The sequence below is a fragment of the Rana temporaria genome, chromosome 13 (genome assembly GCF_905171775.1).
Source record: "Rana temporaria chromosome 13, aRanTem1.1, whole genome shotgun sequence".
Lineage (NCBI taxonomy): Eukaryota > Metazoa > Chordata > Amphibia > Anura > Ranidae > Rana > Rana temporaria.
Window position 1 is genome coordinate 18,857,709 of NC_053501.1, and position 24,086 is coordinate 18,881,794.

Consider the following 24,086-nt stretch of genomic DNA (forward strand, 5'->3'; position numbering starts at 1 on the left):
ATCACATCGCGCCCGGGCCTCCGACGGTCATAGAGATGACTGGTGACCAGATGGTCACCAGTCATCTCTATGGCAAACATTCGGCGGACGGCGATCATCTCTCCGGGCCCCCGATGGCACGGGAGAGCCCGGAGAAGCACCGGATGGCGGCGGGAGGGGGGGATGTCCCCTCCCGCTGTCTGTAAGAATGATCTAGAGGCGGAACCGCCACTATGATCATTCTTACGGTGCGCAGGATCGCCGCCGCTAAAAAATGATATCTCAATGATGCCTCTGGGTGCAGGCATCATTGAGATATCCCCCCGCAAAGCCATATGACGTCCACCCGGGATAACAGGTCCCCGTTTTGGACGTCATATGACGGCGTGTGGGTATTAAGTGGTTAAAGTACAGGACGGTTAAGTAGGTACACCACTGCCCTGGTGTGGATGATTTTAAAAGCCAAAGCAGTTATACGCCTTTTCAGAAACACACTAAACTCTTTTGAAATCTAATTTCCTTTATAGATGTCACAGTAACGTACACTGCATTCTCAAAAGTATTGGGACACCTGCCAATACTGTTCATGTGCCATTAAAGTTCACGCACATGAACTTTAATGGCATCCCAGTCGCCCCATACACACTATCAGTTTTCCTGCAGGTTTTTCTCTTCAGGTTTACCAAAACCATGTAGTGCAAGGGCCTGCCTGATTGCATACGAATTAAAACTCTTAAGGTTTGACCTCATATTAGATGGTTTTGGTAAACCCGAAGAGAAAAACCTGCAGGAAAACTGATAGTGTGTATGGGGCTTAAGTTTGAAGAGTTCAATATTGAGTTGGCCCACCCTTTGTAGCTATAACAGCTTCAACTCTTCTGGGAAGGATGTCCACAAGGTTTAGGAGTGTGTCTATGGGAATGTTTGACCATTCTTCCAGAAGCGCATTTGTGAGGTCAGGCACTGCGCTGTTGTGAGGTCAGGCACAGATGTTGGATGAGAAGGCCTGGCTCGCAGACTTTGCTTCAATTCATCCCAAAGGTGTTCAACGGGGTTTGAGGTTAGGAGTCTATGCAGGCCAGTCAGATTCCTCCACCCCAAATTCGCTCATCCATGTCTTTATGGACCTTAATATCTGCAAAAGGGGGGGGCCAACTCAATATTGAACCCTATGGACTATGGCTGGGATACTATTAAAGTTTATGTGCGTGTAAAGGCAGGCATCCCAATACATTTGGTAATATAGTGCAGTGGTCATCAACCCTGTCCTCAGGACCCACTGACAGGCCAGTTTTGCAAGATAACTGAAATACATCACAGGTGATATCGTTTTCTGCCCAGTGATTGAAGTTTTCTAGTCTGAATCTCCCCAAGGTAATACATACAATCTGGCCTGTTAGTGGGCCCTGAGGACAGGGTTGAGAAGAGGTACAAGAAGCTTAAAGTGTAGTTTCCATCCCAATTTAATTTTTTTTCATTATTGTGTTCATTAGACCTAAAAAAAAAAAAAAAATGCCTGTTGCTATGCGGTCCCACGAAATCTGCCTTTGAAACCACCTAGGATTTTGACATCATCTCCCTCTAATGCTCCTGGGAAATGTGTGTCATCATTTCCCAGGATGCAGTGCACTGTCCAATTATCACTCCCCATCCAAGACTTCCAGGAAGTAAGTGCTTGTAGGCTTCACAATGCCCACAAGCAAAATGACAACGGTGTGGACATAGTTTTATAAACTATCTTTTTTGAATATCTATGCGGATCAGCGGTGGATTGTAAAATAGTAAGTGACCGGATTTATATTATAAAAACTCAGGATGAAAGGACATACATTTAAAAAATGCTAATTGTGGTTGGAACTCCGCTTTAATTACTAAGAGTGGGGCCTGACAACATCCTACCAAACTGACAGGCAATTCAGATTCCACGCTGCATATCCACTATGCTATCTGCCTGGGGTTTTACCTACCTTGCCTTGAAATGGATGGCAGTTTTGACTTGGCAATGTTATAAACCCATCAAATTTGTGTTTAATCACTTGACCTTTGGAAGGTGTTACCCCTTTCGAGACCAGAGCATTTTTTTTTTCAGCACTGCGCTACTGGCAATTACGTGGTCATACAATACTGTACCCAAATTAAATTTATATAATTTTTTTTTAAGAAATAAAGGGTTCTTTTGTTGGTATTTGACCACCACTGTTTTTTTTTTTTTTAATTAGAGATGCAAAAAAAAACTGAAAATTAAAAAAAATATGTTTCTGTTATATAACATATTCAATAATTATTATTTTTTTTCATAAGTTTAGGCCAAAATATATTCGGCTACACATTCGGCTCTGCTTGGCACCGGCACCCCCCCACCTCAGGCCAAACGCGGTATTGCACACTGATTTGGCTTGAATCCTGCTCATTTTGCGAGACAACACTCTTTACTTTACATATTATTCACAATTTTATAGAGTGAGAAGGAGGATGGGGGTCCATTTTAGTAAAAATAGTCACACAAAAACAAAAGACCAAATCTCTTTTACATTATGGGAAGACCATATTGGGGTAGATTCAGGTAGAATGGCGCTTATTTGTGCGGGCGTAACGTATCCTATTTACGTTACGCCTCCGCAATTATTACAGGCAAGTGCCGTATTCTTAAAAGAAAGTTGCGGCGGCGTAGCGTAAATAGGCCGGCGTAAGCCTGCCTAATTCAAATTGTGAAGAGGTGGGCGTGTGTTGTAAAAATCAGGCTTGACCTGACGTGATTGGCCTTTTTTCCCCAAACGGCGCATGCGCCGTCCATGGAATTTCCCAGTGTGCATTGCTCCAAAGTACGCCGCTAGGACGTCATTGGTTTCGACATGAACGTAAATGACGTCCAGCCCCATTCACAGACGACTTACGCAAACGATGTAACATTTTCAAAATTCGATGCGGGAACGACGGCCATACTTAACATAGAATATGCCTCATATAGCAGGGGTAACTTTACGCCGGAAAAAGCCTAACATAAACAGCGTAAATGTACTGCGTCGGCCGGGCGTACGTTCGTGAATAGGCGTATCTAGCTGATTTACATATTCTAGACGTAAATCAGCGTACACGCCCCTAGCGGCCAGCGTAAATATGCAGTTAAGATCCAACGGCGTAAGAGACTTACGTCGGTCGGATCTTAGTCAAATCTATGCGTAACTGATTCTATGAATCAGGCGCATAGATACGACCGGCCGGACTCAGAGATATGAGGGCGTATCAGCAGATACGCCGTCGTATCTCCTATGTGAATATACCCCATTGTTTTTAAATTGCTATCATTATTTTTTTCTGAAATTACATAGAGAGCTATGTTATTTTGGTTCAGATAATAATGAAAATTACGCTTTTATATGCGTACTCTATATACATGTACCTCTTTATTTTGTTTGTTCACCCACAATTCTGCACTATAGTGTTAGTATTTAATTAGGCCTGCCAGGGGGCTTTCAGGTCAGGCACGTCGGCACTTACAAATGATCCAGCTATTCCATTTTGGTCGTCTTCTTGATTAAAAAGCTATTGCCCCAGAATACCTTAATTAAATGTGCGTGTGGTCAATATTTCCTTCACATCTATTCAAGAAGTCTTTATGTGTGCATAATTGCTTTGTAGATAAACCTATGATGAGCCAATTACATAGCTAGTGAACACACCCTTTGTCAGACATGCATTACTATACTTGTCCATGTTTGATACATCAACAAAATTTTACTGGACAGCTGCACAAGATCCTATTGTATTTGTATCTCCCTAGGCTATATTCATATGTAACAAAGAGAACTCTGGTTATGGAATAAGAACAGATACATAGGTAGAAGCGGAGTAACTGTAGCATTTAGAGGTCTATTCCAAGATAATTATAGCTGCATTCATTTCCATCCACAGGAAGCCACTTTTGTTGGCCAGTTATTGAAGATGTGAAATAATCTCCCCTCTCCGCATAGGCGGCAAAATACCAGAACTTGGAGGTTGCTTTTTGCCAGAACCACTAAGAAATATGTCAATAGGAGAGTGACATTATATATATATATATATATATATTTTTTTTGTCTGGTTATCAATCTATGTTTGTCCCAAATATCAACTACTCTTTTAGTAAAACATTAATACTTTGTAATATTAGTTATGAACTTTCCTCCTGTTCGTTTGAGGTCATGCTCCTGTGTTCTTAATCTTGACTTCATATTGAAAATACTGCCCTCCTGAACCTTATTCACCTCCTTGATGCATTTGAGGCTGAATTCACACCTCCGATGTATGTGGCTCGCAGCAGGGGTCCGATGCAACCCTTTTCTCCATTTCAGGGACGAATCAGGGACAAATTTTTGCCTAAATTCGGCCCTGAAATGGAGCCAAAGGCGCACAGCGTTCCCTTGCAGGCCGCTCCACAGCCGCAACGAAGATATGTGAACCGGCTCCATATAGAGCCTGTGACAATCTCCTGTCGGTATAGCCACGCTATTTTTAGCGCCGCTATACCGTCGTATTTACCGCAATATTCGAGCGCGAGCGGTGAGGTTTTAACCCCTGCTAGCGGCCGAAAAAGGGTTAATACCGCCCGCAATGCGCCTCTGCAACTTTCCATTTTTACATCATTGCAAAAGCAACAATCACATTGTCGAACATTTATTTTCAGTTTGGGCATGCCTAACCTGATTTTTATCTTTGGTGGCGGCTGTCTATTATTGTTTTGAAGCAAACAAAAAAAATTGAAGGGTAAGTTGAAAGATGAACATGTATACTGTAATTGACGGCACTGCAGTAAATACATATATCACTGTCAATAAGTTTATGTGCTTACATGAGAGAATTGTGTTAAATGAAAAAAAGACTGAGCTCTTGTTATATGAGGAACAGATACGCGGCATTTTATGTCTAAATAATTGAAGAGCAATGGATATTTGATGTTGTACAGAAGTAACGTGAGGGGGGGGGGGAAATTCTCAGTAGGTCTGTTATTTACACATCATTGGTGGGATTTTCATTTAGAAAAGTCAGTTTCCGAAGAGACCATCATATATGCCAACATTCCAGGGAGCAAAATCATTTAAAAACGTCGACAAGTGTTCTACAATATTGTTCTGTTTTCTACCCGTGTACAATATGATTAGCGATCTATAATTAAACTCAATGGGCCAGATCCACATAGGAATAGATGGGCGCAGCGTATCAGAGATACACTACGCCGCTGTACCTTACCTGGCGGATTTTCGAATCCTCAGCGATTTTGCGCCGTATGTTATGGTGGCGTAGTGTATTTCTGGCAGCGGATTTGAAATTGGGCGGGTTGGGGGCGGGTTTCATTTAAATGAAGCGCGTCCCCACGCCGAATGAGCTGCGCATGCGTCGTCCCTAAATTTCCCGCCGTGCATTGCGCTAAATGACGACGCTAGGACGTCATTTTTTTAACTTAGACGTGAGTTACGTCCATCCCTATTCATGGACGACTTACGCAAAAAAAAAAAATTAAAATTTCGACGCGGGAACGACGGCCATACTTAAAATGGCAATTCTATGTATACGCCGCAAAATACCAGCTTTAACTATACGCCGGAAAAAGCCGACTACAGACGACGTTAGAAAATGCGACGGCCGCGCGTACGTTCGTGGATCGTCGTAAATCGCTAATTTGCATACACGACACGGAAACCGCCACCCAGCGGACGCCAAAGTATTGCATATTAGATCCGAAGGCGTACGAAGACGTACGTCTGTCGGATTTAACCCAGAAGCCGTCGTATCTTGTTTTGAGGATTCAAAACAAAGATACGACGTGGGAAATTTGAAATTACGCGGCGTATCAATAGATACGCCGGCGTAATTTCTTTGTGAATCTGGCCCAATGTCTTACAATCGCGGCCATTTACTTACATCCCACCTCAGTCCATTGTCAGCATCTCATTTACATAGAATGTGGATTATTACTGTAAAGCATCAAGGTTGTGTGATGTGAAACTAATAATAGAGGCTGGAAAAAAAACATTGATTGCTATTATTAATTGACCTCTATGCGCTAATTTGCTAGAAACCAGACAGGTAAATGTATACCAATACACAATTATTGGGGAACTGAGGAGATGTACACGAGACAGGACTCATTAGGGTTGATTTATTAGGGGAAATAGGCTATTCACTTTGCAAGGGAATTATCCTTTAGATCAGTGAATCTGGTGAAAATTCAATTTACAAAGAATACCTGATCATTTGCAAGGATGATTAAAAAAAAAATATCATTTAGTAAATCCACCCTATAATATCAGCCGGACACCAATTGGTTTCAGCTCCTCTTACACTGGGTGTCATGTTCACAATTCTGGGACTACAAAGTACCTTAAAAAGGATTAGTCTTTTTATTTATACTTTAGAATTACATTGTTATTCAGCTTGAAAAAGACATAAAAAGAAGTCCATCTAATTCAACAAAAGGAAAAATAAAATAAAAAGAACTAATAAAAAAACCCTTAATATTCAAACTCCTATACCCAAATTTGATACATAGAAAGGCCCCAGTAAAGCATGATCAACATTTCTCCAGCAGGGAGAAGAATCCTTCCGGATCCCCCAGGAGTCCATATTCAAAAATGTTATTACCCATGTTAAAGTGATTGAAAAGGCTAAAAAAAAATAACAAGTATGTTATATTGACCTGCTTTGTTGCAGTGGATTTGCACAGAGCAGCCTGGTTCCTCCTCTTCTCGGGTCCCCCTTCTCTACTTCTCACCCCTCCCTCCTGTTCAGTGCCCCCACAGCAAGCAGCTTGCTATGGGGGCACCTGAGCCAAGTCACAGCTCTCTGTGTCCATTCTGAAACGGAACACAACCTGGCCCCTGCCCACCTTACTCCTCTGATTGGCTAGCTGAATTTGATTGACAGCAGTGCCACTGCTGTGTCTCAGCCAATCAGGAAGGAGAATCTCGGATGGCTGAGACATTCATGGACATCGCTGGAACTAGATAGACCTCAGGTAAGTGTTAGGGGGGCTAAAGGGAGGCTGCTGCACACAGAAAGCTTTTTATCTTAATGCATATTAGTTAGTTATATTGTTTTGGATTTAGGAATGCATCCAGCTATATTCAAAAACAATCTACTGAGCTGCCCAGAGCTAGTTCTTGAGGCAGTCTATTCCACATTTTCACAGCTCTTACTGTGAAGAAGCCTTACTTAACATTGGCTAGGCCACCTTGGGGGCATGTTTATCTTTAGGCGGCCTATCTCTTACGGAAACGGCGTATCTTTACTGCGACGGGCGGACGTACGTTCGTGAATAGGCGTATCTAGTGATTTACATATTCTACGCCAAACGCATTGGAAGCGCCACCTAGCGGCCAGCCTAAATATTGCACCCTAGGATAGGACGGCGCAAGCCGTCGTATCTTAGATAGGTTTAAAGGGGTTGTAAAGACAAAAATATTTTCCTCTTAAATTAAAGTCTGACAGTAGCTGATAAAGTAAAAAGTAATGTTTTGCATTATAACTAGTTTGATACCTGTTAAAATCGAGCTGTTTTATTCACCTCTGTCACTCCTGAATCGTTATTCTCACTGACTTCCTGGTTTGCGGTGCGCATTCATTTTTGCTACATCACGGCCTAATGGGAACTACAGTTCCCATTAGGCTTAGCCTCCATGCCTGTGAGGGATAAGAGAGCATCTTCACGCAGGGCTGTAGTCATAGGGAGGGGGTGAGCACATTCTGCTTTCCACCATGCAAAACGGCTCAGATGCTGGTGGAAAGCAAGAGGAGGAGAGACAGGAAATGGCATTTTCAAACCTGGATTACTGTATTTTGGAGGTCAAAAGGAAAAACGAGGTAAGTAATATTTAAATGCTCTTGCTTACAGCAATCAATTGATCTAATAAAAAACGAACCTTTAGTGTTCCTTTAAGTGTATCTCAGTTTGAGAATACACTTAAACTTAGGTCGGCGCAGATTCCGAGTTAGGTCGGCATATCTACTGATACGCCAGCCTAACTCTTTATGAATCTAGCTATATGTCAGCAGTGCATTTATTTTACCCTAATGGCAGGAAGAAATGGGCCACGTTGTACCAGTACTTAATACGATAATTTATTTTCTTCTACGTAAAGTGAATGTGTTCAAGCTTTAAAAAAAAAAAAAAAAGGCTTGATTGCTTCATTCAGTCAGGGTTCCAAAATACTTCTGAAAATTATGTATATTTATATTTAAGTATCAGACTCACGTCTAAATTTAGCATGCCTCCTTCCCTTTAAGGGTTTCTCTTTGGGGGGAAAAATAACATCAAAACACAAATCTTACATTCATTACCCTCTTGGAGGGATTTTTATTTATTTTTTCTTACAAAAACTAAAATGTCAACCTAAGTTGCCTATTAAATAAAACATTGTGATGTAACTGCTGTTTATGTCATCTTTTAATTCCAGTTTAAAAAGAAAATGCTCATTTAAAAAAAAAAAAAAAAAAAAAAAATGTTCCATCATTATTGCAGATTGTTCTGATAATGCAGTTTCCAGTGCTGCTAATGGGGAACTATATGTAACAGTGTATGCAAATTATTGTTTTGGAACATTACGCTTCTGCTAAAATACATGAAATTATACAGAAGAACTCAAAAGGTTTAAAAGAAAATTAAATATGTATAATGTATATTCATGCTAAGCAATAGCGATGAGAGAAAATAATTAAAACAAACCTGTGGGAAAATAAGAACCAGGAAAAAACGTACTGCAGCAGCAGGCAGCTGATAGCATAAGCTGCCAGAATCTCCTAACTCAATACCGGCTAGTGAGCTCTTCTCCCCACCCCACAGTTTCTCCATGGGCTGTCCTGTCCCCATCCCACAATGCAATGATCAGTGTCTAAGTAACAACACAGTAGGTCCATGTTTTTCACATGGGGAGCAGGCAGGTTGTCTATGCATAGCAAATAGTGACTTTGAGAATGTTGATATTTGCATAGTAGTTTTGGAAGGGCTCCTGGTGATGTTGGATCTAGAGATGTTGCAGTAAGAGACATACATTGGGAGCTTATGTTGTTGTCCTCTCTGCTTACTAGTAAACTCAGTACAACCACTTTCACCTACGAGAGTGATGCCACGCGACTCCGGCCAGTCACAGAGCCGGAGTCAGCGGCCCGGGAAGGAAGAGAGGTGAAGAACGGATGCTTCCTGCACAGGGGATAGCGGTGACATCACAGATTTTGGTTTCAGGTAAGTGACACAGAATGGGCTACCATTCGATGCATAGTAGCCCATTACGCTTTACCTTTGCAGAGAAATAAAGAGGAAGTAAAACCCATCAGTGTTTACTTCCTTTTTCAGCTGGAATGTCCCTAGCTACATGTAGTGTTGTTTGATGCTAGGCTGTAACCAGCCTTAGCCCCATACAAACTCTTATACCACGTACACACAATCGGAAATTCTGACAAGAAAAGTCCGATGTGAGCTTTTGGTCGAAAATTCTGACCGTGTGTATGCTCCATCGGACTTTTGCTGTCGGAATTTCCGCCAACAAAAGATTGAGAGCAGGTTCTTAATTTTTCCGACGGGAAAAGTTCCTATCGGAAAATCCGTTCGTCTGTATGCAATTCCAACGCGCAAAAAATACGCCTATTGAACCTCATTTGTGTGTATGCAACACAAGTTTGAGCCAACATTCCGTCAAAAAAAAAATCCACAATCCATTCGTGTGTACGCGCCATTAGATTTTCTGCAGATTGTAAGAACAAAAAAAAGTGCACAGGGTGTACAAAGGGTCCTTCCCCGAAGATGAAGGACCCTGACCCCCTGGGGCACAAGGCTCCTGACAGGGATTGAGGTACTCACTGGCCCACCTAGCTGAAACCAGGTGTACCCCCTTCTCTGGGTGAACAGACCAGTCCTAAGTACTAGGTAGGCTCCCCTGAAGGGAGATCCCAACGAGAGAGGGTGAACCAAGACAAAATGTCCATCCCCTCCCAAGACTTTCAGGGAAGGCCCGATGACCGACACCCTACTAATCACGATGAGTAAAGTGCACAGTGCAAGTGACAAAACACACAAATAAAAGTGGGGAAAGTGGAGTGGAGAATTTATTCACTATTGAGAAGAGGTGGGATATGATTAATAGGTACAAATATATAAGGGGCCCATATAGTGAACTTGGTGTTGAGTTATTTACTTCACCGTCATCACAGAGGACAAGGGGGCGCTCTTTATCTAGAGGAAAAAAGATTTCATGTCCAAATACGGAAAGGTTTCTTCACAGTGAAAGCTGTGAAAATGTTGAATTCAAGGAAAACCTGGATTCTTTCCTAAGTTCACACAACATAACTGGATACTAACATTTAAAGGTAAAGTTGATCCAGGGAAAATCCGCTTTTTCTTTCCTTTTTCTTTCCCCTGCTGTAGAAAATTGGATCATGCTTTGCTGGGGTTTTTGCCTTCCTCTGGATCAACTGTAGGTATAGGATTGTGTGTATGGGATTGTACGATTTATTTATTTATTTTACTGGTTGAACTAAATGAAATTGTGTCTTTTTTGTAACTATGAAAACCACAGAAATATAGTCCTCCTAAAAGCGGAGCTCCACTCAAAAGGGGAAGCTCCGCTTGTTCGCACCCTCCCCCCATCCACTTGGCATTTTTGGGGGGTGGGAGCGGATACCTGTCAAAACCAGGTACCCGCTCCCATTTCCGAGTAAGATCGACAAACTGCGATCTAAAATTTCTGGGCCCTCCTCCTTCCCCCCACGTTGCCTTCTGGGAGATGCACAGATCTCAGAAGACAACAGGAGAATTCAGAAAGTGCAGTGTGACTCATGCATGCGTAGTAGGAAACAGGCTGTGAAGCTGCAAGGCTTCACTTTCTGCTTCCCTTAGTGAAGACGCTGGCACCTTCAACCAAATCCAAATGATGAATTGGCTAGGGTTACCGACAGGTAAGTGTCCTTATATTAAAATTCAGCAGCTACAGTATTTTTGTTTTACAGGCTAGAACTCTGCTTTAATATGCAAATCCTAACTTTTCCTGTAAATGTCCAGTGTGACACCGCAACTATACAGATTTGAAATATAACCTCTGAAGGTAGAAATCAATAAACACTTAAACAAGGGGGCGTACCATCATCCAGAATATAGATATAGAGAAATTGGTTCTGAGGTCCCCAAATCATAGAGCCAAAGAAGAGGGGGTGGGGCTATTGTTGGACTATCGCGGTACTGGTATCATTATATTTATGTTACCAGTACCGCGATAGTCCAACAATGGCCGCACCCCCTCTTCTTTGGCTCTCTGGTTTGAGGACCTTAGAACCAATTTCTCTATACCGTAACTATACATTTCTTGCTACTGGCCCTTTAAATCCATGATTTACCTTACTGGGGAGGCTTTGAAGGTGGGAAAGGATGGAGACATGCCTATATCTCTTCATTTGCTAATCATTTTGAAAGTGGTTTTGCCAAAAGTTGCCCATTGCTTATTAATTTTTACCATCATAGGGTCCATTTAAATTGTTAAGGTGACAGGTTTACTTCAAGGGCAGTTTAAAAAAATTGTAGTTGCAATGGTCACTTACAATTATACTGCACCAATTGTCTTTAGATTAAAGATTAGTTCTTCAAAGCTTAGAGTAACCTTTAATTTCACACTTTCTCAATCTAATAAGTGGTCTCTTTTTGGTGTACATTTCCAATATCTAAGAATATTACCTCTCAATTTACACTGAGCAAATACAATAGAAGAAAACGTAACAAAAGCTGCCTGTGGTTCATTACACCAGTCAATATTCTCCTCCAGTGAATATTACATAATGCCATTTTACATCCCAGCAGGGGAATTTGGTTTGCTTTGGGCTTCCACGCAATTATATAATATTCTTCCACCAGACCAGGTTCGGTGATTAAATGGAAACTATAGAATATGTTCATTAAGTTCTCATGTTGCATCAATGTAAAATGTATCAGTATTTTTCAGTTTTCACATTTCTGCCTTCATGCGGTTCCATACTTCCACAATTATATTTCATGTACAAATTTATATTTTTTCTGTGCATGTCTGACAATGTAATCAGCATCACTGCTGAGCGATTGTATGAAAAGCAATGACAGGGGGGCTGATTTTGTAAAACTGGAGAAAAGAAATTGAGTACAAAAGTGAAGCTGCGGCCCTCAACAACTAAACAAGTTTCACTTTAAATTTTATGGAGAAGTTAAACAATTCTAATCGGTCATTATGGGCAACAATTCCTCTTTTCTGATCATTTTCTTTCCATCAGTTTTTTAAATTCAGATCCATGGAGCGTATACTGTTGCCTGGGAAGGTCTAGTGTCAGAGCTACATCCAAAATGATGTGTGGTGCAGAATAAAGTGTTGTCGCCAGATCACAGAATGCGAAGAGAAGCAGTCCTAGTGACAAAACGCGTTGAGGCGAAAGAATGATCAGATGCTGGGACCGGAAACTGGAAGTGGGTATTCTCTGGTGTATTGTATACTGGCCTTTCTGTTTAGTGAAGTGGTTTGAATTGAGCAAGTGAGCCTCGCTCAAAGCTATGAATTGGAGTTTATATTGTGTATTTGCTATACACTTTGAGCCCTCCTTGTGAGTGGAATTGTATCAATTGCATCCTCAATAAAGTGTTTTATTTGGATTTACTACACTATGGAATGAGTTTTATTTTCTTCCATGTGGTATGCTGTCTAGAACAGGGGTCTCTAAAATATGGCACGTGGGTCACATTGGTCTGCTAAGATGTTTTATACGGCCAGCAGCTTGAGTACCCAAGATGCACTGCAGGGACAGTCTCTGCCCAAGCTTTGTCTGGTTGCAGTGCTGGTCCTGCAACCAGACAAAGCCCACCCCTCCCAGCACTGACCTGTGTTACTGGTTGCTAGGACCACCGGAGTCCTATTAACCAATCAAGTACTTCAGTGCAGACACGCTGCACCTTGTGGCTCCTGCCCACTGTTAACATAAGTGTCTTTTACAAAGCGTGCTTGTGTAACAGCAGGGCAGGAGCCAGGAGGTGCAGGAGATCTGCAAAGCTAGTTGGTGGTTGCTAGTTGTTTCAGATGTACACTGATGTAATTGGGTACCGTGAGATGGACACAAATGCGGGGGAGACTGATGGGAAAACAAATATGCCAGGGGGAGGGCATTTTTCTAAAGGGGACACATGTGCAAGGGAGACTGTGAGGGGGGACATAAATGTGTGTAGGAAGGCTCTGAGGGGACATCATTTTGTGTGTGAGGGGGGCTGAGATGGGGACACAAAGATGCATTGGAAACTCTGAGGGAGGCATTAATGTGCATGGGGGACTATGAGGGGGATACATGTGTATGGGGGTGCTCTGAGTGGGACACACATGTACATGGTGAGGGCTCTGAGGAGACACAAATGTGCTTGAGGGGGCTGTGATGGGAACACAAATGTGCATGCAGGAGTTGTGATGGGAATGTGTGTGGGGGGTTTAAGAGGGGGATATACATACGTGGGGGTCTCTGTGAGGGACAAAAATGTGCAGGGGGGCTTTGAGTGGGGGGGACACAAAATGCGTGGGTTGAGGCTCTGATGAGAACACATATGTGAGGTGTGTTTTGATGGATGAGGGGGACACATATGTGCATGGAAATTCTGATAGGGACACAAATGTGTGGAGGGCCTCTGGTGGCAACAAAGATATAAGGCCCCCTGCACACTGGAAGTATAGCCCCAGTGCATAAGACTGTGGTGTTTAGGTGCGTGGGGAGGATACAGGTTTTCTGCTGCTGAAGATTCATTTATAAATTAATAAAAAAAAAATCTGGCCCGTGATTGCGTTTACAATATATATACGATGTGGCCATCAAGGTAAAATGTTTGGAGACCCCTGGTCTAGAGGACCGTAGGAAGTTTAAACATTGGACCCCAGGAAAAGACAGGGACTTCTGGTGGCCACTTAAAGTATTAACCCTGCCTTATCTAACCCACGTAAAGTGGTTGTAAACGATCACCTTGTAAAACAACCCACTCAGTTTGAAATGGAAATGAAAGGCAAAACATGTGGGTATAGATTTTTTTTTTAATGATTATATATATATATATATATATATATATATATATATATATATATATATATATATATAAAAATAAATAATACACATTTTTTCTCTTTTTATAAATGACCACATTCCCTCTGTTCTCAGCTGTATACAAGCTGGGGGGGGGGGGGGAGAGAAGCAGCAGCACACTGAGCATCTCAATGAATGGCTGTGCAGGAGGGGCAAGCCAAGACAAGTCTAGTCATTGGAGGAGAGTACACAGAGTTCCCAGCATAGCTAGAGAACTGATCAAGTTGTGCTCCCCTGCTTAGTTTGGTCAGTTTTTAATAGGAAAGTAGAGGGACTGACAGGAACACCAAGGATTTCACATAGAGGAAGCAATACAAAAAGAACTGGACTTTAGGAGTTATAGAAAGAATGCAACCAAATAATATTCAGCAATAAAACTTCCACAAACAGCTAGCTTGACTGACTTGGTGCAAACAACATCTCATGCTCACTGGTTGCAAAAGGGAAATGTAGATTAAACCTGTGTATGTTTTCCAGTCTAAGAATGCAAGCTCCATGTATTTTTTGCCTCTATCCATGGCAACAGATCAGCGACCCCCATGGAAAACAAGTCTTCAAAAGACTAAAAACTGTATACTGAGCAACTTTAGCCATTTCTAGATTGTGCAGAATAATATACGAATGATGTGAATTGGCAGGGAAGTAAAACCTTACAAAAGCAATCTATAGCCTGACATTCTAGATCTGAAGCTGAAGCACATTATTTATTTGCTTTGGCAAGTTGAGGTGCTTGTCACTCATTAACTACATGTCACTTCCTAACCAAAGAGACTCCTTCTCTTTTAGGATGGGAAAATTGAGGCTCTGTGTGTTCTTTGTGTGTTAACTGACATGGTGATTGGCAGGCTTGTTTACATGAGACATAAGCAAGATGTTTTTTTTACGCAGACTTGGGGTTCTATACTTTTGTAATATAGTTGCACTTCTTTGCATTATGAAAGCCAAGGCAAGTCATTACATATTGTAAGTGAAACACATACGCTATGGGCCAGATTCACAGAACAGATACGACGGCGTATCTCCTGATACACCGCCGTATCTCTTGTCGTATCTATGCGGCTGATTCATAGCGGGGGTTAAAAGCTAGCACACGAAAAACGCCGGTAAAGCGCCGCTAATTTTAGCAGCGATTTTCAGGCGCTGCCAGTGTGAAAGGGCTGTTAGTGAAGCTTTTAATCCAGAAAGAGGAAAAAAAAACTGTTGTAACTGCTTCAAACGTGTTAGCTGTATTTGAGCGCTAATTTGTTAGCCAAGTCCATCTCAATCTGCCAGTCTCTAACACTACCCACTCCCTATATTGACAATTGTCCCATCCAAAGGTGTCCATGTTGCTGCTCTAGTAGAATGGAGATAGGCTAAAGCACCATATACACGATCAGACTTTTTGACAACAAAAGACCGACGGACCTGTTTGATTGGACAATCCGACTGTGTGTACGCTCCATCGGACAAATGTTTTCGCTTTTTCATTGAACAAATGTTTGCTGTGAAAACAGACAAACTTCATCGGACTAAAGTCCAAAGTTCAAACACGCATGCTCAGAACTAATTCTAAAGATCAGACAACAATAGCAGAAGTTGCCCAAAGGGTGGTGGTAAAGAGCTGAAAAATCAAGTAGTACGTCTATTACGTCACTACGTTCGTGTTTGTTGGCTGAAAATGTTCACGGCCAATGCTCCTTCAGACCAAAATCCACGGAAAAGTTTGATGGAAGTCCGATAGTGTACATGAGGCTTAGGACTGTGTTTTTGACCAGATCACCAATTGTAAATATAGGAAATAAAGCCTAACAAAAAGAAAACACATGCCGCCACCACATCTAATGGTTCAGAGACTGCAAACTGTTCTTTTTGGGGGGGGGGGGGAGAATTAACTGAACTTAATGGAATATTTTTAAAATTCATGCTTGGCCATACAGCAATACTGGAATACATCGCAATCATTTTATCGATTAAAAAAGGGTGTTTTTAAATAAAGACCTTGTTTTCTTAAGCCATAGCGTTACAAACCATCACATTTTTTGTACAAAAAAAAAAAAAAAAAAAAAGATAATTTGCCCAAAAATTTTTAAGATAAAAAAAAAAAAAAAAGAAGCTACAACCATCTGCTGGGGTGTGCCTATTTTCAATAAAACACCCTGATGAAGGGCAGATTGTTCTGACCCCTGAAGCATGTGTAACGCCCCCTTACTTTCAGTATGGGCACTACGCTAAAGTTATTGGGGAATGGGAGAGTTATTTTGCTCCCATTCACAATTTGATAAATTATGGGCTGCCGTCATCCCTAAACTGTCCTGTAGGTCAGTCTGCGCTCCAGGGGTGTCATTTCCACCCCTGGGCGACAGGTGGCGCTAGAGGGGTTCTGGCAGAGCCACTTTTCCCCAGCAGCCAATTGGAGGAGTTTTCCCTTGCGGGGCATGCTGGGGGAGGGTAGATCTGTGGCAGACGCCATCTTTATTGGTTCTTCCCGCGGGTTCCAGGTGCGGCACCCACCTTTAGGGTGTGCGCATCCAACGGACCCCGGCGATGGCCTGTTGCTGAGAAGGGCCCCAGTGACTTGCTGGGTCCCTCGCTTTACTAAGAAGATCCCAGGCTGGGTGCCGCTCGATTGGGGGATCGGCTTGAGAAGAACCCGGAGGCAGGTGATCCAACAGGACTTGAACGAACCATCGGGGATCTGGTTGCCGGGACATTGACAGGTACACTTCAACTTTCTCCCGGTGGCCCTACTTTAATCTACTGGGAGGATCCGCTCAATCTAATCCGCTCATCTAATTAATAGGCCTGTGTCAGAGGCCCTAGAGCCAGGTATGTGGCACAGGCCTGTTCCTCCCAGCAACACAAAGTGACACTTTGACTGCCAGACTTGTGGCAGAAGTCTATCCGGGGGCACTTCACCCACTCTGGCTAGAGTGGCGACGAACTGTGACTACTACTACTGTACTTCTGAGAGCAGGATTGCTCTTGTCCATATCCAGGCCTGATACTGCAAAGTTCTCTATCGCTTCATCAACCTTTCCTTCCTATTCCATGTTGATGTTGGCCATGTTGGGCGTGAAATAAAGCATTTGAAAACCTTCCTTTATTGACTGGACATTCGCTCACTACTCTATTTTTCAACTGCACCCCTAGGCAACACTGAGGTAACTTAATACGCCGATCCCAACAACAACCAGTGGCTACTTTGGGGGTAGCACTACACATGTTTGCTCTATATCTGAATTTATCATCCATTTTAATGGAATATGTTAGTATGCTTTACTCTTCTTTTTCTTTGGCTGTAATCCAAATTGTTCTTGGAGAGCCTTTAGTAAGCATGAGCTGCCTGCCCAGTGTCTAAACACTTCTAATTCCACATGAATCCTTGCGATACTCCTGTAATAGGAGAATGTGAAATTGCAAATGAATGCTGAAAAGGATTGAGGAAAGTCATTAATATGGAGCTGTTCTCTGCAGCATTTAGGCCCACCACCACAGAACATGACATGGGGCATCAACATGGACTGGACTGAAGACCCATGGAAAAAGGTATGAAAGCAAAATGAAAAGTGGGGTGAAGGAAAAGACCGGGAGAGCAGAAAATTTGGTTGCCTTGAGTTGAGATGAAATGGACTTTCCAAACTGCACTATTTATCTTGCTGAATTTATAATGTTTTGCTTTAATGTTCAGCTGCCATAAAATGGAAACATTGCTTGAAACTTCGCTTTGTAACCTAACATTATGGATGTTATTACAGTAGTTCACTTTGGTAACCTACTTGGTTGATATAGAAATACTAAAAGTGTAGTATAGTCATCAAGCGTATGGGATAACCTTTTCATGTAGAGGAGTTCCCTCATCCATAGGGTAACAACGTTGGGGTGAACTGACGCACTTGGGGTGATGGAAATTTTAAGATAACAAAGTCTGCTTTTTTTGATCTGAATGTGATGATCTCATTAGGTCCTCTGAAAGGTGTATTTGACAGCATGTACTGGTCTCCTGTGATTTTTCTTCAGTTCCCAGAAGTCTGCATGTACCCTTTTATCTATCAAAGGCTCATGTGCCACAGCATGAAAGAGTTCAAAGGAAGAGTAAGAAAAAAAAAGTTTAGTGAAACCTACCTCCAAATTAGGCAAGTATACTAGATGATGACTCTTGTGGTCAGAAATAACCAGATATTGCTTCCAAGGGCTTTCTGATCATTTTTATATATTTTTTTCTATTCCTACAGCATCATGGGGTTGAACTGATGGCAAACTCTGATAGACTTCAGGAAATAAAGTGCTACTAAAACCTGTTTACATCTCTTTTTTCACATTTGACTATTTCATCTTTATAAAATGGTGCATAACTATGCACACCAAATTCACATGCGTTTTCCAAAGCAACATGATTTTGGTTTGGAGTATTTTTTTTCTAACTCATCTTTTCTTCAAAATGTTCTTTATGCTTTAAAATATGGATAGGGACTGAAGAGATGAGTGGAAAACACAATGCTGCTCCTTATCTGAGCAGACCTAGGACATGCTGAAGGTAAGTGGAATACACAACCCCAGGATGTGCTCGTGAGAGCCTGAGGTCAAACACATAACCCTAGGGAATGCTGGTGGGAAGTGGAACACACAACCCCAGGATGTGCCCGTGAGAGCCTGAGGTCAAACACATAACCCTATGGAATGCTGGTGGGAAGTGGAACACACAACCCCAGGATGTGCCCGTGAGAGGTCAAACACATAACCCCAGGACATGCTGAAGGTAAGTGGAACACACAACCCCAGGATGTGCCTGTGAGAGCCTGAGGTCCAACACATAACCCTAGGGCATGCTGGTGAAAAGTGGAACACACAACCCCAGCATGTGCCCGTGAGAGGTCAAACACATAACCCCAGGACATGCTGGTGGGAAGTGGAACACACAACCCCAGAACATGCTGGTCGGAGGTGAAATAGCTAGCACCAAGACATGCTTTCCCTGTCCCCTTTGAAAGTGCTTTGAAAAGCTTCCCAATGGGGACACAACACGCAATAGAAATGTAATAGTAGTTCTAAACCTTCCTAGCTCTGTATAAAAAACAAAATAATGTTTTGTTTGAAGGCTTCCTTTTAGGGTCTTCTATAGGCAACCATTCTAGTGGGATCTGATGAACAGAACTGGATTTACTTGGTAACTTGCATTCTTTATCAACTGAAAGGGACTTTGGGGTTTTGAACCAAACAGGACTGATGTGGCACAACCTTTGATAGAGAACTAAAATGTGCATACAGTAGTTTTCACAATGCTATCCTTCTCTTCTGCTTGTGACCTTTCCCTTGCTCCTTTTGAGTTAGTATATTCATAAAAAAATTGTATTTGTTCTAAATTATTTAAACAGACTTAGCAGCTAATAACAAACGTAGGCTTTTTTTATAGTCACAATGCAATATAGAAAATCACTCAGGTATTCACAGACACAATCATTCCTGTTCTGAAGGCACTCATTTTTTTTTTATGGTTCTTGCAAATGTTTTCAGAAAATGTAACCCTTTTATCAAGCAATAACAATGCATTTCACTATGTAGAGGAGTTCCCTCATCCATAGGGTAACAACGTTGGGGTGAACTGACGCACTTGGGGTGATGGAAATTTTAAGATAACAAAGTCTGCTTTTTTTGATCTGAATGTGATGATCTCATTAGGTCCTCTGAAAGGTGTATTTGACAGCATGTACTGGTCTCCTGTGATTTTTCTTCAGTTCCCAGAAGTCTGCATGTACCCTTTTATCTATCAAAGGCTCATGTGCCACAGCATGAAAGAGTTCAAAGGAAGAGTAAGAAAAAAAAAGTTTAGTGAAACCTACCTCCAAATTAGGCAAGTATACTAGATGATGACTCTTGTGGTCAGAAATAACCAGATATTGCTTCCAAGGGCTTTCTGATCATTTTTATATATTTTTTTCTATTCCTACAGCATCATGGGGTTGAACTGATGGCAAACTCTGATAGACTTCAGGAAATAAAGTGCTACTAAAACCTGTTTACATCTCTTTTTTCACATTTGACTATTTCATCTTTATAAAATGGTGCATAACTATGCACACCAAATTCACATGCGTTTTCCAAAGCAACATGATTTTGGTTTGGAGTATTTTTTTTCTAACTCATCTTTTCTTCAAAATGTTCTTTATGCTTTAAAATATGGATAGGGACTGAAGAGATGAGTGGAAAACACAATGCTGCTCCTTATCTGAGCAGACCTAGGACATGCTGAAGGTAAGTGGAATACACAACCCCAGGATGTGCTCGTGAGAGCCTGAGGTCAAACACATAACCCTAGGGAATGCTGGTGGGAAGTGGAACACACAACCCCAGGATGTGCCCGTGAGAGCCTGAGGTCAAACACATAACCCTATGGAATGCTGGTGGGAAGTGGAACACACAACCCCAGGATGTGCCCGTGAGAGGTCAAACACATAACCCCAGGACATGCTGAAGGTAAGTGGAACACACAACCCCAGGATGTGCCTGTGAGAGCCTGAGGTCCAACACATAACCCTAGGGCATGCTGGTGAAAAGTGGAACACACAACCCCAGCATGTGCCCGTGAGAGGTCAAACACATAACCCCAGGACATGCTGGTGGGAAGTGGAACACACAACCCCAGAACATGCTGGTCGGAGGTGAAATAGCTAGCACCAAGACATGCTTTCCCTGTCCCCTTTGAAAGTGCTTTGAAAAGCTTCCCAATGGGGACACAACACGCAATAGAAATGTAATAGTAGTTCTAAACCTTCCTAGCTCTGTATAAAAAACAAAATAATGTTTTGTTTGAAGGCTTCCTTTTAGGGTCTTCTATAGGCAACCATTCTAGTGGGATCTGATGAACAGAACTGGATTTACTTGGTAACTTGCATTCTTTATCAACTGAAAGGGACTTTGGGGTTTTGAACCAAACAGGACTGATGTGGCACAACCTTTGATAGAGAACTAAAATGTGCATACAGTAGTTTTCACAATGCTATCCTTCTCTTCTGCTTGTGACCTTTCCCTTGCTCCTTTTGAGTTAGTATATTCATAAAAAAATTGTATTTGTTCTAAATTATTTAAACAGACTTAGCAGCTAATAACAAACGTAGGCTTTTTTTATAGTCACAATGCAATATAGAAAATCACTCAGGTATTCACAGACACAATCATTCCTGTTCTGAAGGCACTCATTTTTTTTTTATGGTTCTTGCAAATGTTTTCAGAAAATGTAACCCTTTTATCAAGCAATAACAATGCATTTCACTATGTAGCATATGGGACAAACCATTAGGAACTCTTGTGTATTCAAGAAAACCCCCTTGTTTTGGCTTATTTCACCAAGCTCAATTGTTGTTCGATGTAAATTAATAATTTTGTAAAAACAGGAAAGAATTCTTATTTACTTACAGTATACATCCACTCGTATAGATTTTATTGCAGGGGAACCAAGCCCGTTTTCTGCTTTGCAATAATATCTGCCTCCCTGGTGTCTCTGGATATTTGTAATCCGAAGGGTCTCATTGAAAACGCTGGAGTCTTGGAATCGATCTGATGCACTTCCTGCTGTTTTGGTCCACCTGATCTGAGCAAGCATCAGAAAACAGAGTTAGTGTGGCTCACTTGATAACTTAGGTGCATTTTCATAATGTTTGCAAGTTTAAAATGGATCAGATGCAGAAAGATCAACAAACCACCTACGGTACTTTCAGGTGAATTTGTGGGTGAATGTTAATAGGACACCATCCATGAAAATCCTCTTAGAAGCACTATAGCAGAAATCACCACTGGGTGCAGGCTGCATATCCACAGCATACACATTTCATGGAAATAAGAAATCACAGGAAAGGTAATTGTACAAATCTTCACCGACTGCAGCATGGGTGCCCAACCTTTTTAAGAGCAAGGGCCACTTAAGCGACTTGATAAATGGTTGCGGGCCACAAAAAGTGGGTGGATGGCAGCCCACTCTACTCTCAGCACACCAAACTCGCAGATAATAGAAGTCTACGGCTTCTCTGTACCTGTGGATCAGTTTGAAAGCGGCCCAGTAACCCCTGCAGAACAGATATGCCCATATATACACACACTGTGATTTTAGTAAAAAAAACTTACCTTTAATAACAGTATTCTATTCTATTTGAACCTACTTGAACAATTCTCAAGCTACCATTGTACTGCTGCCTTGTTGCTGGGTACAACACCACCACATCTCTTCACATTGAGCTTCTTTCACTACCTATCATAAGCTATTGGATACCCTTGAGGAATCTATGGGGCTGTCTGTATGGGCTACACTCTTGAGTTTTTAAGACCCTACGATTTCCAGTGTATTTTCTGTACATACCTGGCTATTTGGGCATAAGACTGTCAGTTGCATAGTAAAAGTAATGATAGCTTTGGAGCTGCTTGGCAGTACTCCTAAAACAGTCTATTGGTGGTGTTTCTGAACTTGGAGACCCCTACCAGTCATCAGCAGGGAGGATATAGGCATAGATGTTCCACTCTCTATTTAAAAATGAAAAAAAGCTCTTTAACAGGCTTGCTATAAAAGGCTGTAAAATGCAGCAAAATTAGAAAGATAAATTAGGCATGCAAACCCATTAAAGCAGAAGAAAATATTTCCAGCCACATTAATTTGAGCATTTGCTTATTCAACAATACATTTCATAGAAAGTCGGGAAATCTGCTATTTGCTTTTGCAAACACTGCAAAAAAAAAAGGATATATATATATATTATATAGCTTTTTTTTTAATGTGTAGAAACACACACAAAGGCCTGTACTGTAAGCACATGAGACTGCTTATTACATACAGCTACACAGTTCATTTATCAAGCACCGGCATCATCTTATTTGAGATAACACTTAATCCTGTGTTATTTTATAGAGCCAATTGATCAAACTGAAAAAAAATATATAAGAATCTCTCTGTGATAAATTAGAACCATCCCATAATATAATATCAAGTGATTTAGCTCACATCAGAAAATATCACTCTTTGATTAATATACCCACTAGTGCTATACAAGCATTGTGCATTTTCCCCATTGTATCCACACAGATGACAAATAATGGTTCACTGCACAGCCCAGCAAATGCGGATTTACATCCAGAACTCAATGAAGCAGTTTCCTTACTGCAAATAAAAATGACACTTTTCTAGTAAACAAAATTGTCTTTTCTCAAATAAATACATAAAAAAGTCAAAATTACATTTTATTGCAAGAACAACTAATTTAGAGAATTCTAAAGCCAACAAAAATATGATATGAAGACAAGTTAGTTAACCACTTAAAAGACCCCCCAAAACAGTTTTACTGCTACAGGGCGGCTCTCCGATGCAGAATCATGTATACGTATGCGATTCTGCACTTCCGCCTGCAGGGGGCACTTGCGCAGAGTCGGCTTGCGAGTGCCGGGCACTGGATGTCCAGAGACACCTGCTGGTCGTTGGTAAAATCCACAGAACAGAGATCTGCCTATGCAGAGCTTTTTTTTCTCAGAAAATAGGTGCAGGAACTCAACCGCGACCCCGTTCAGATTTCACAAACAGTAGAAGGGTCTTAAAGGGGCATTAAATACCAGAATTGCATTACATACAAAGTGCAGAGTTCAGGGGGTTACAAAGCTGTCACTTGTAAACACAGAAACCAGACTTCTGTGTTTACAAGTGATTGTGGTGAGCAGGCACCAAAGGGTCTGAGCCAGAGGTGATGGAACTGAGTTCCCCCAAGTTCCCCCTGAAAAAAGCCATGTGCCTATGTAAACAAGGCAGATCGCCCTCATGACAGGGGGGAGGGGGTACTATTTCTCCCACTGACACCAATGATGTATCACTATGATTACCGCCACACACCTTCTGAACCAAATAAGTTTATCTTGGTCTCATCAGACCACAGGACATGGTTCCAGTAATCCATGTCCTTCGTCTGCTTGTCTTCAGCAAACTGTTTTGGCTTTCTTGTGCATCATCTTTTAGAGGATTTTATCAAATGGCACTTATGCCGCGTACACAGGATCATTTTTCGGCA

General features: G+C 41.7%; 1 protein-coding gene across 3 annotated transcripts in view; it reads right to left on the reverse strand.

Moving 5' to 3' along the window:
- MDGA2 (MAM domain containing glycosylphosphatidylinositol anchor 2) overlaps positions 1-24,086 on the reverse strand; it is a 768,978-nt gene that overhangs the window by 315,353 nt on the left and 429,539 nt on the right. For all 3 annotated transcript variants that reach the window (XM_040332615.1, XM_040332614.1, XM_040332616.1), the window contains exon 3: positions 21,463-21,637. In XM_040332615.1, the coding sequence (XP_040188549.1) occupies positions 21,463-21,637 (175 nt within the window). The remainder of the gene's footprint in view (positions 1-21,462; positions 21,638-24,086) is intronic.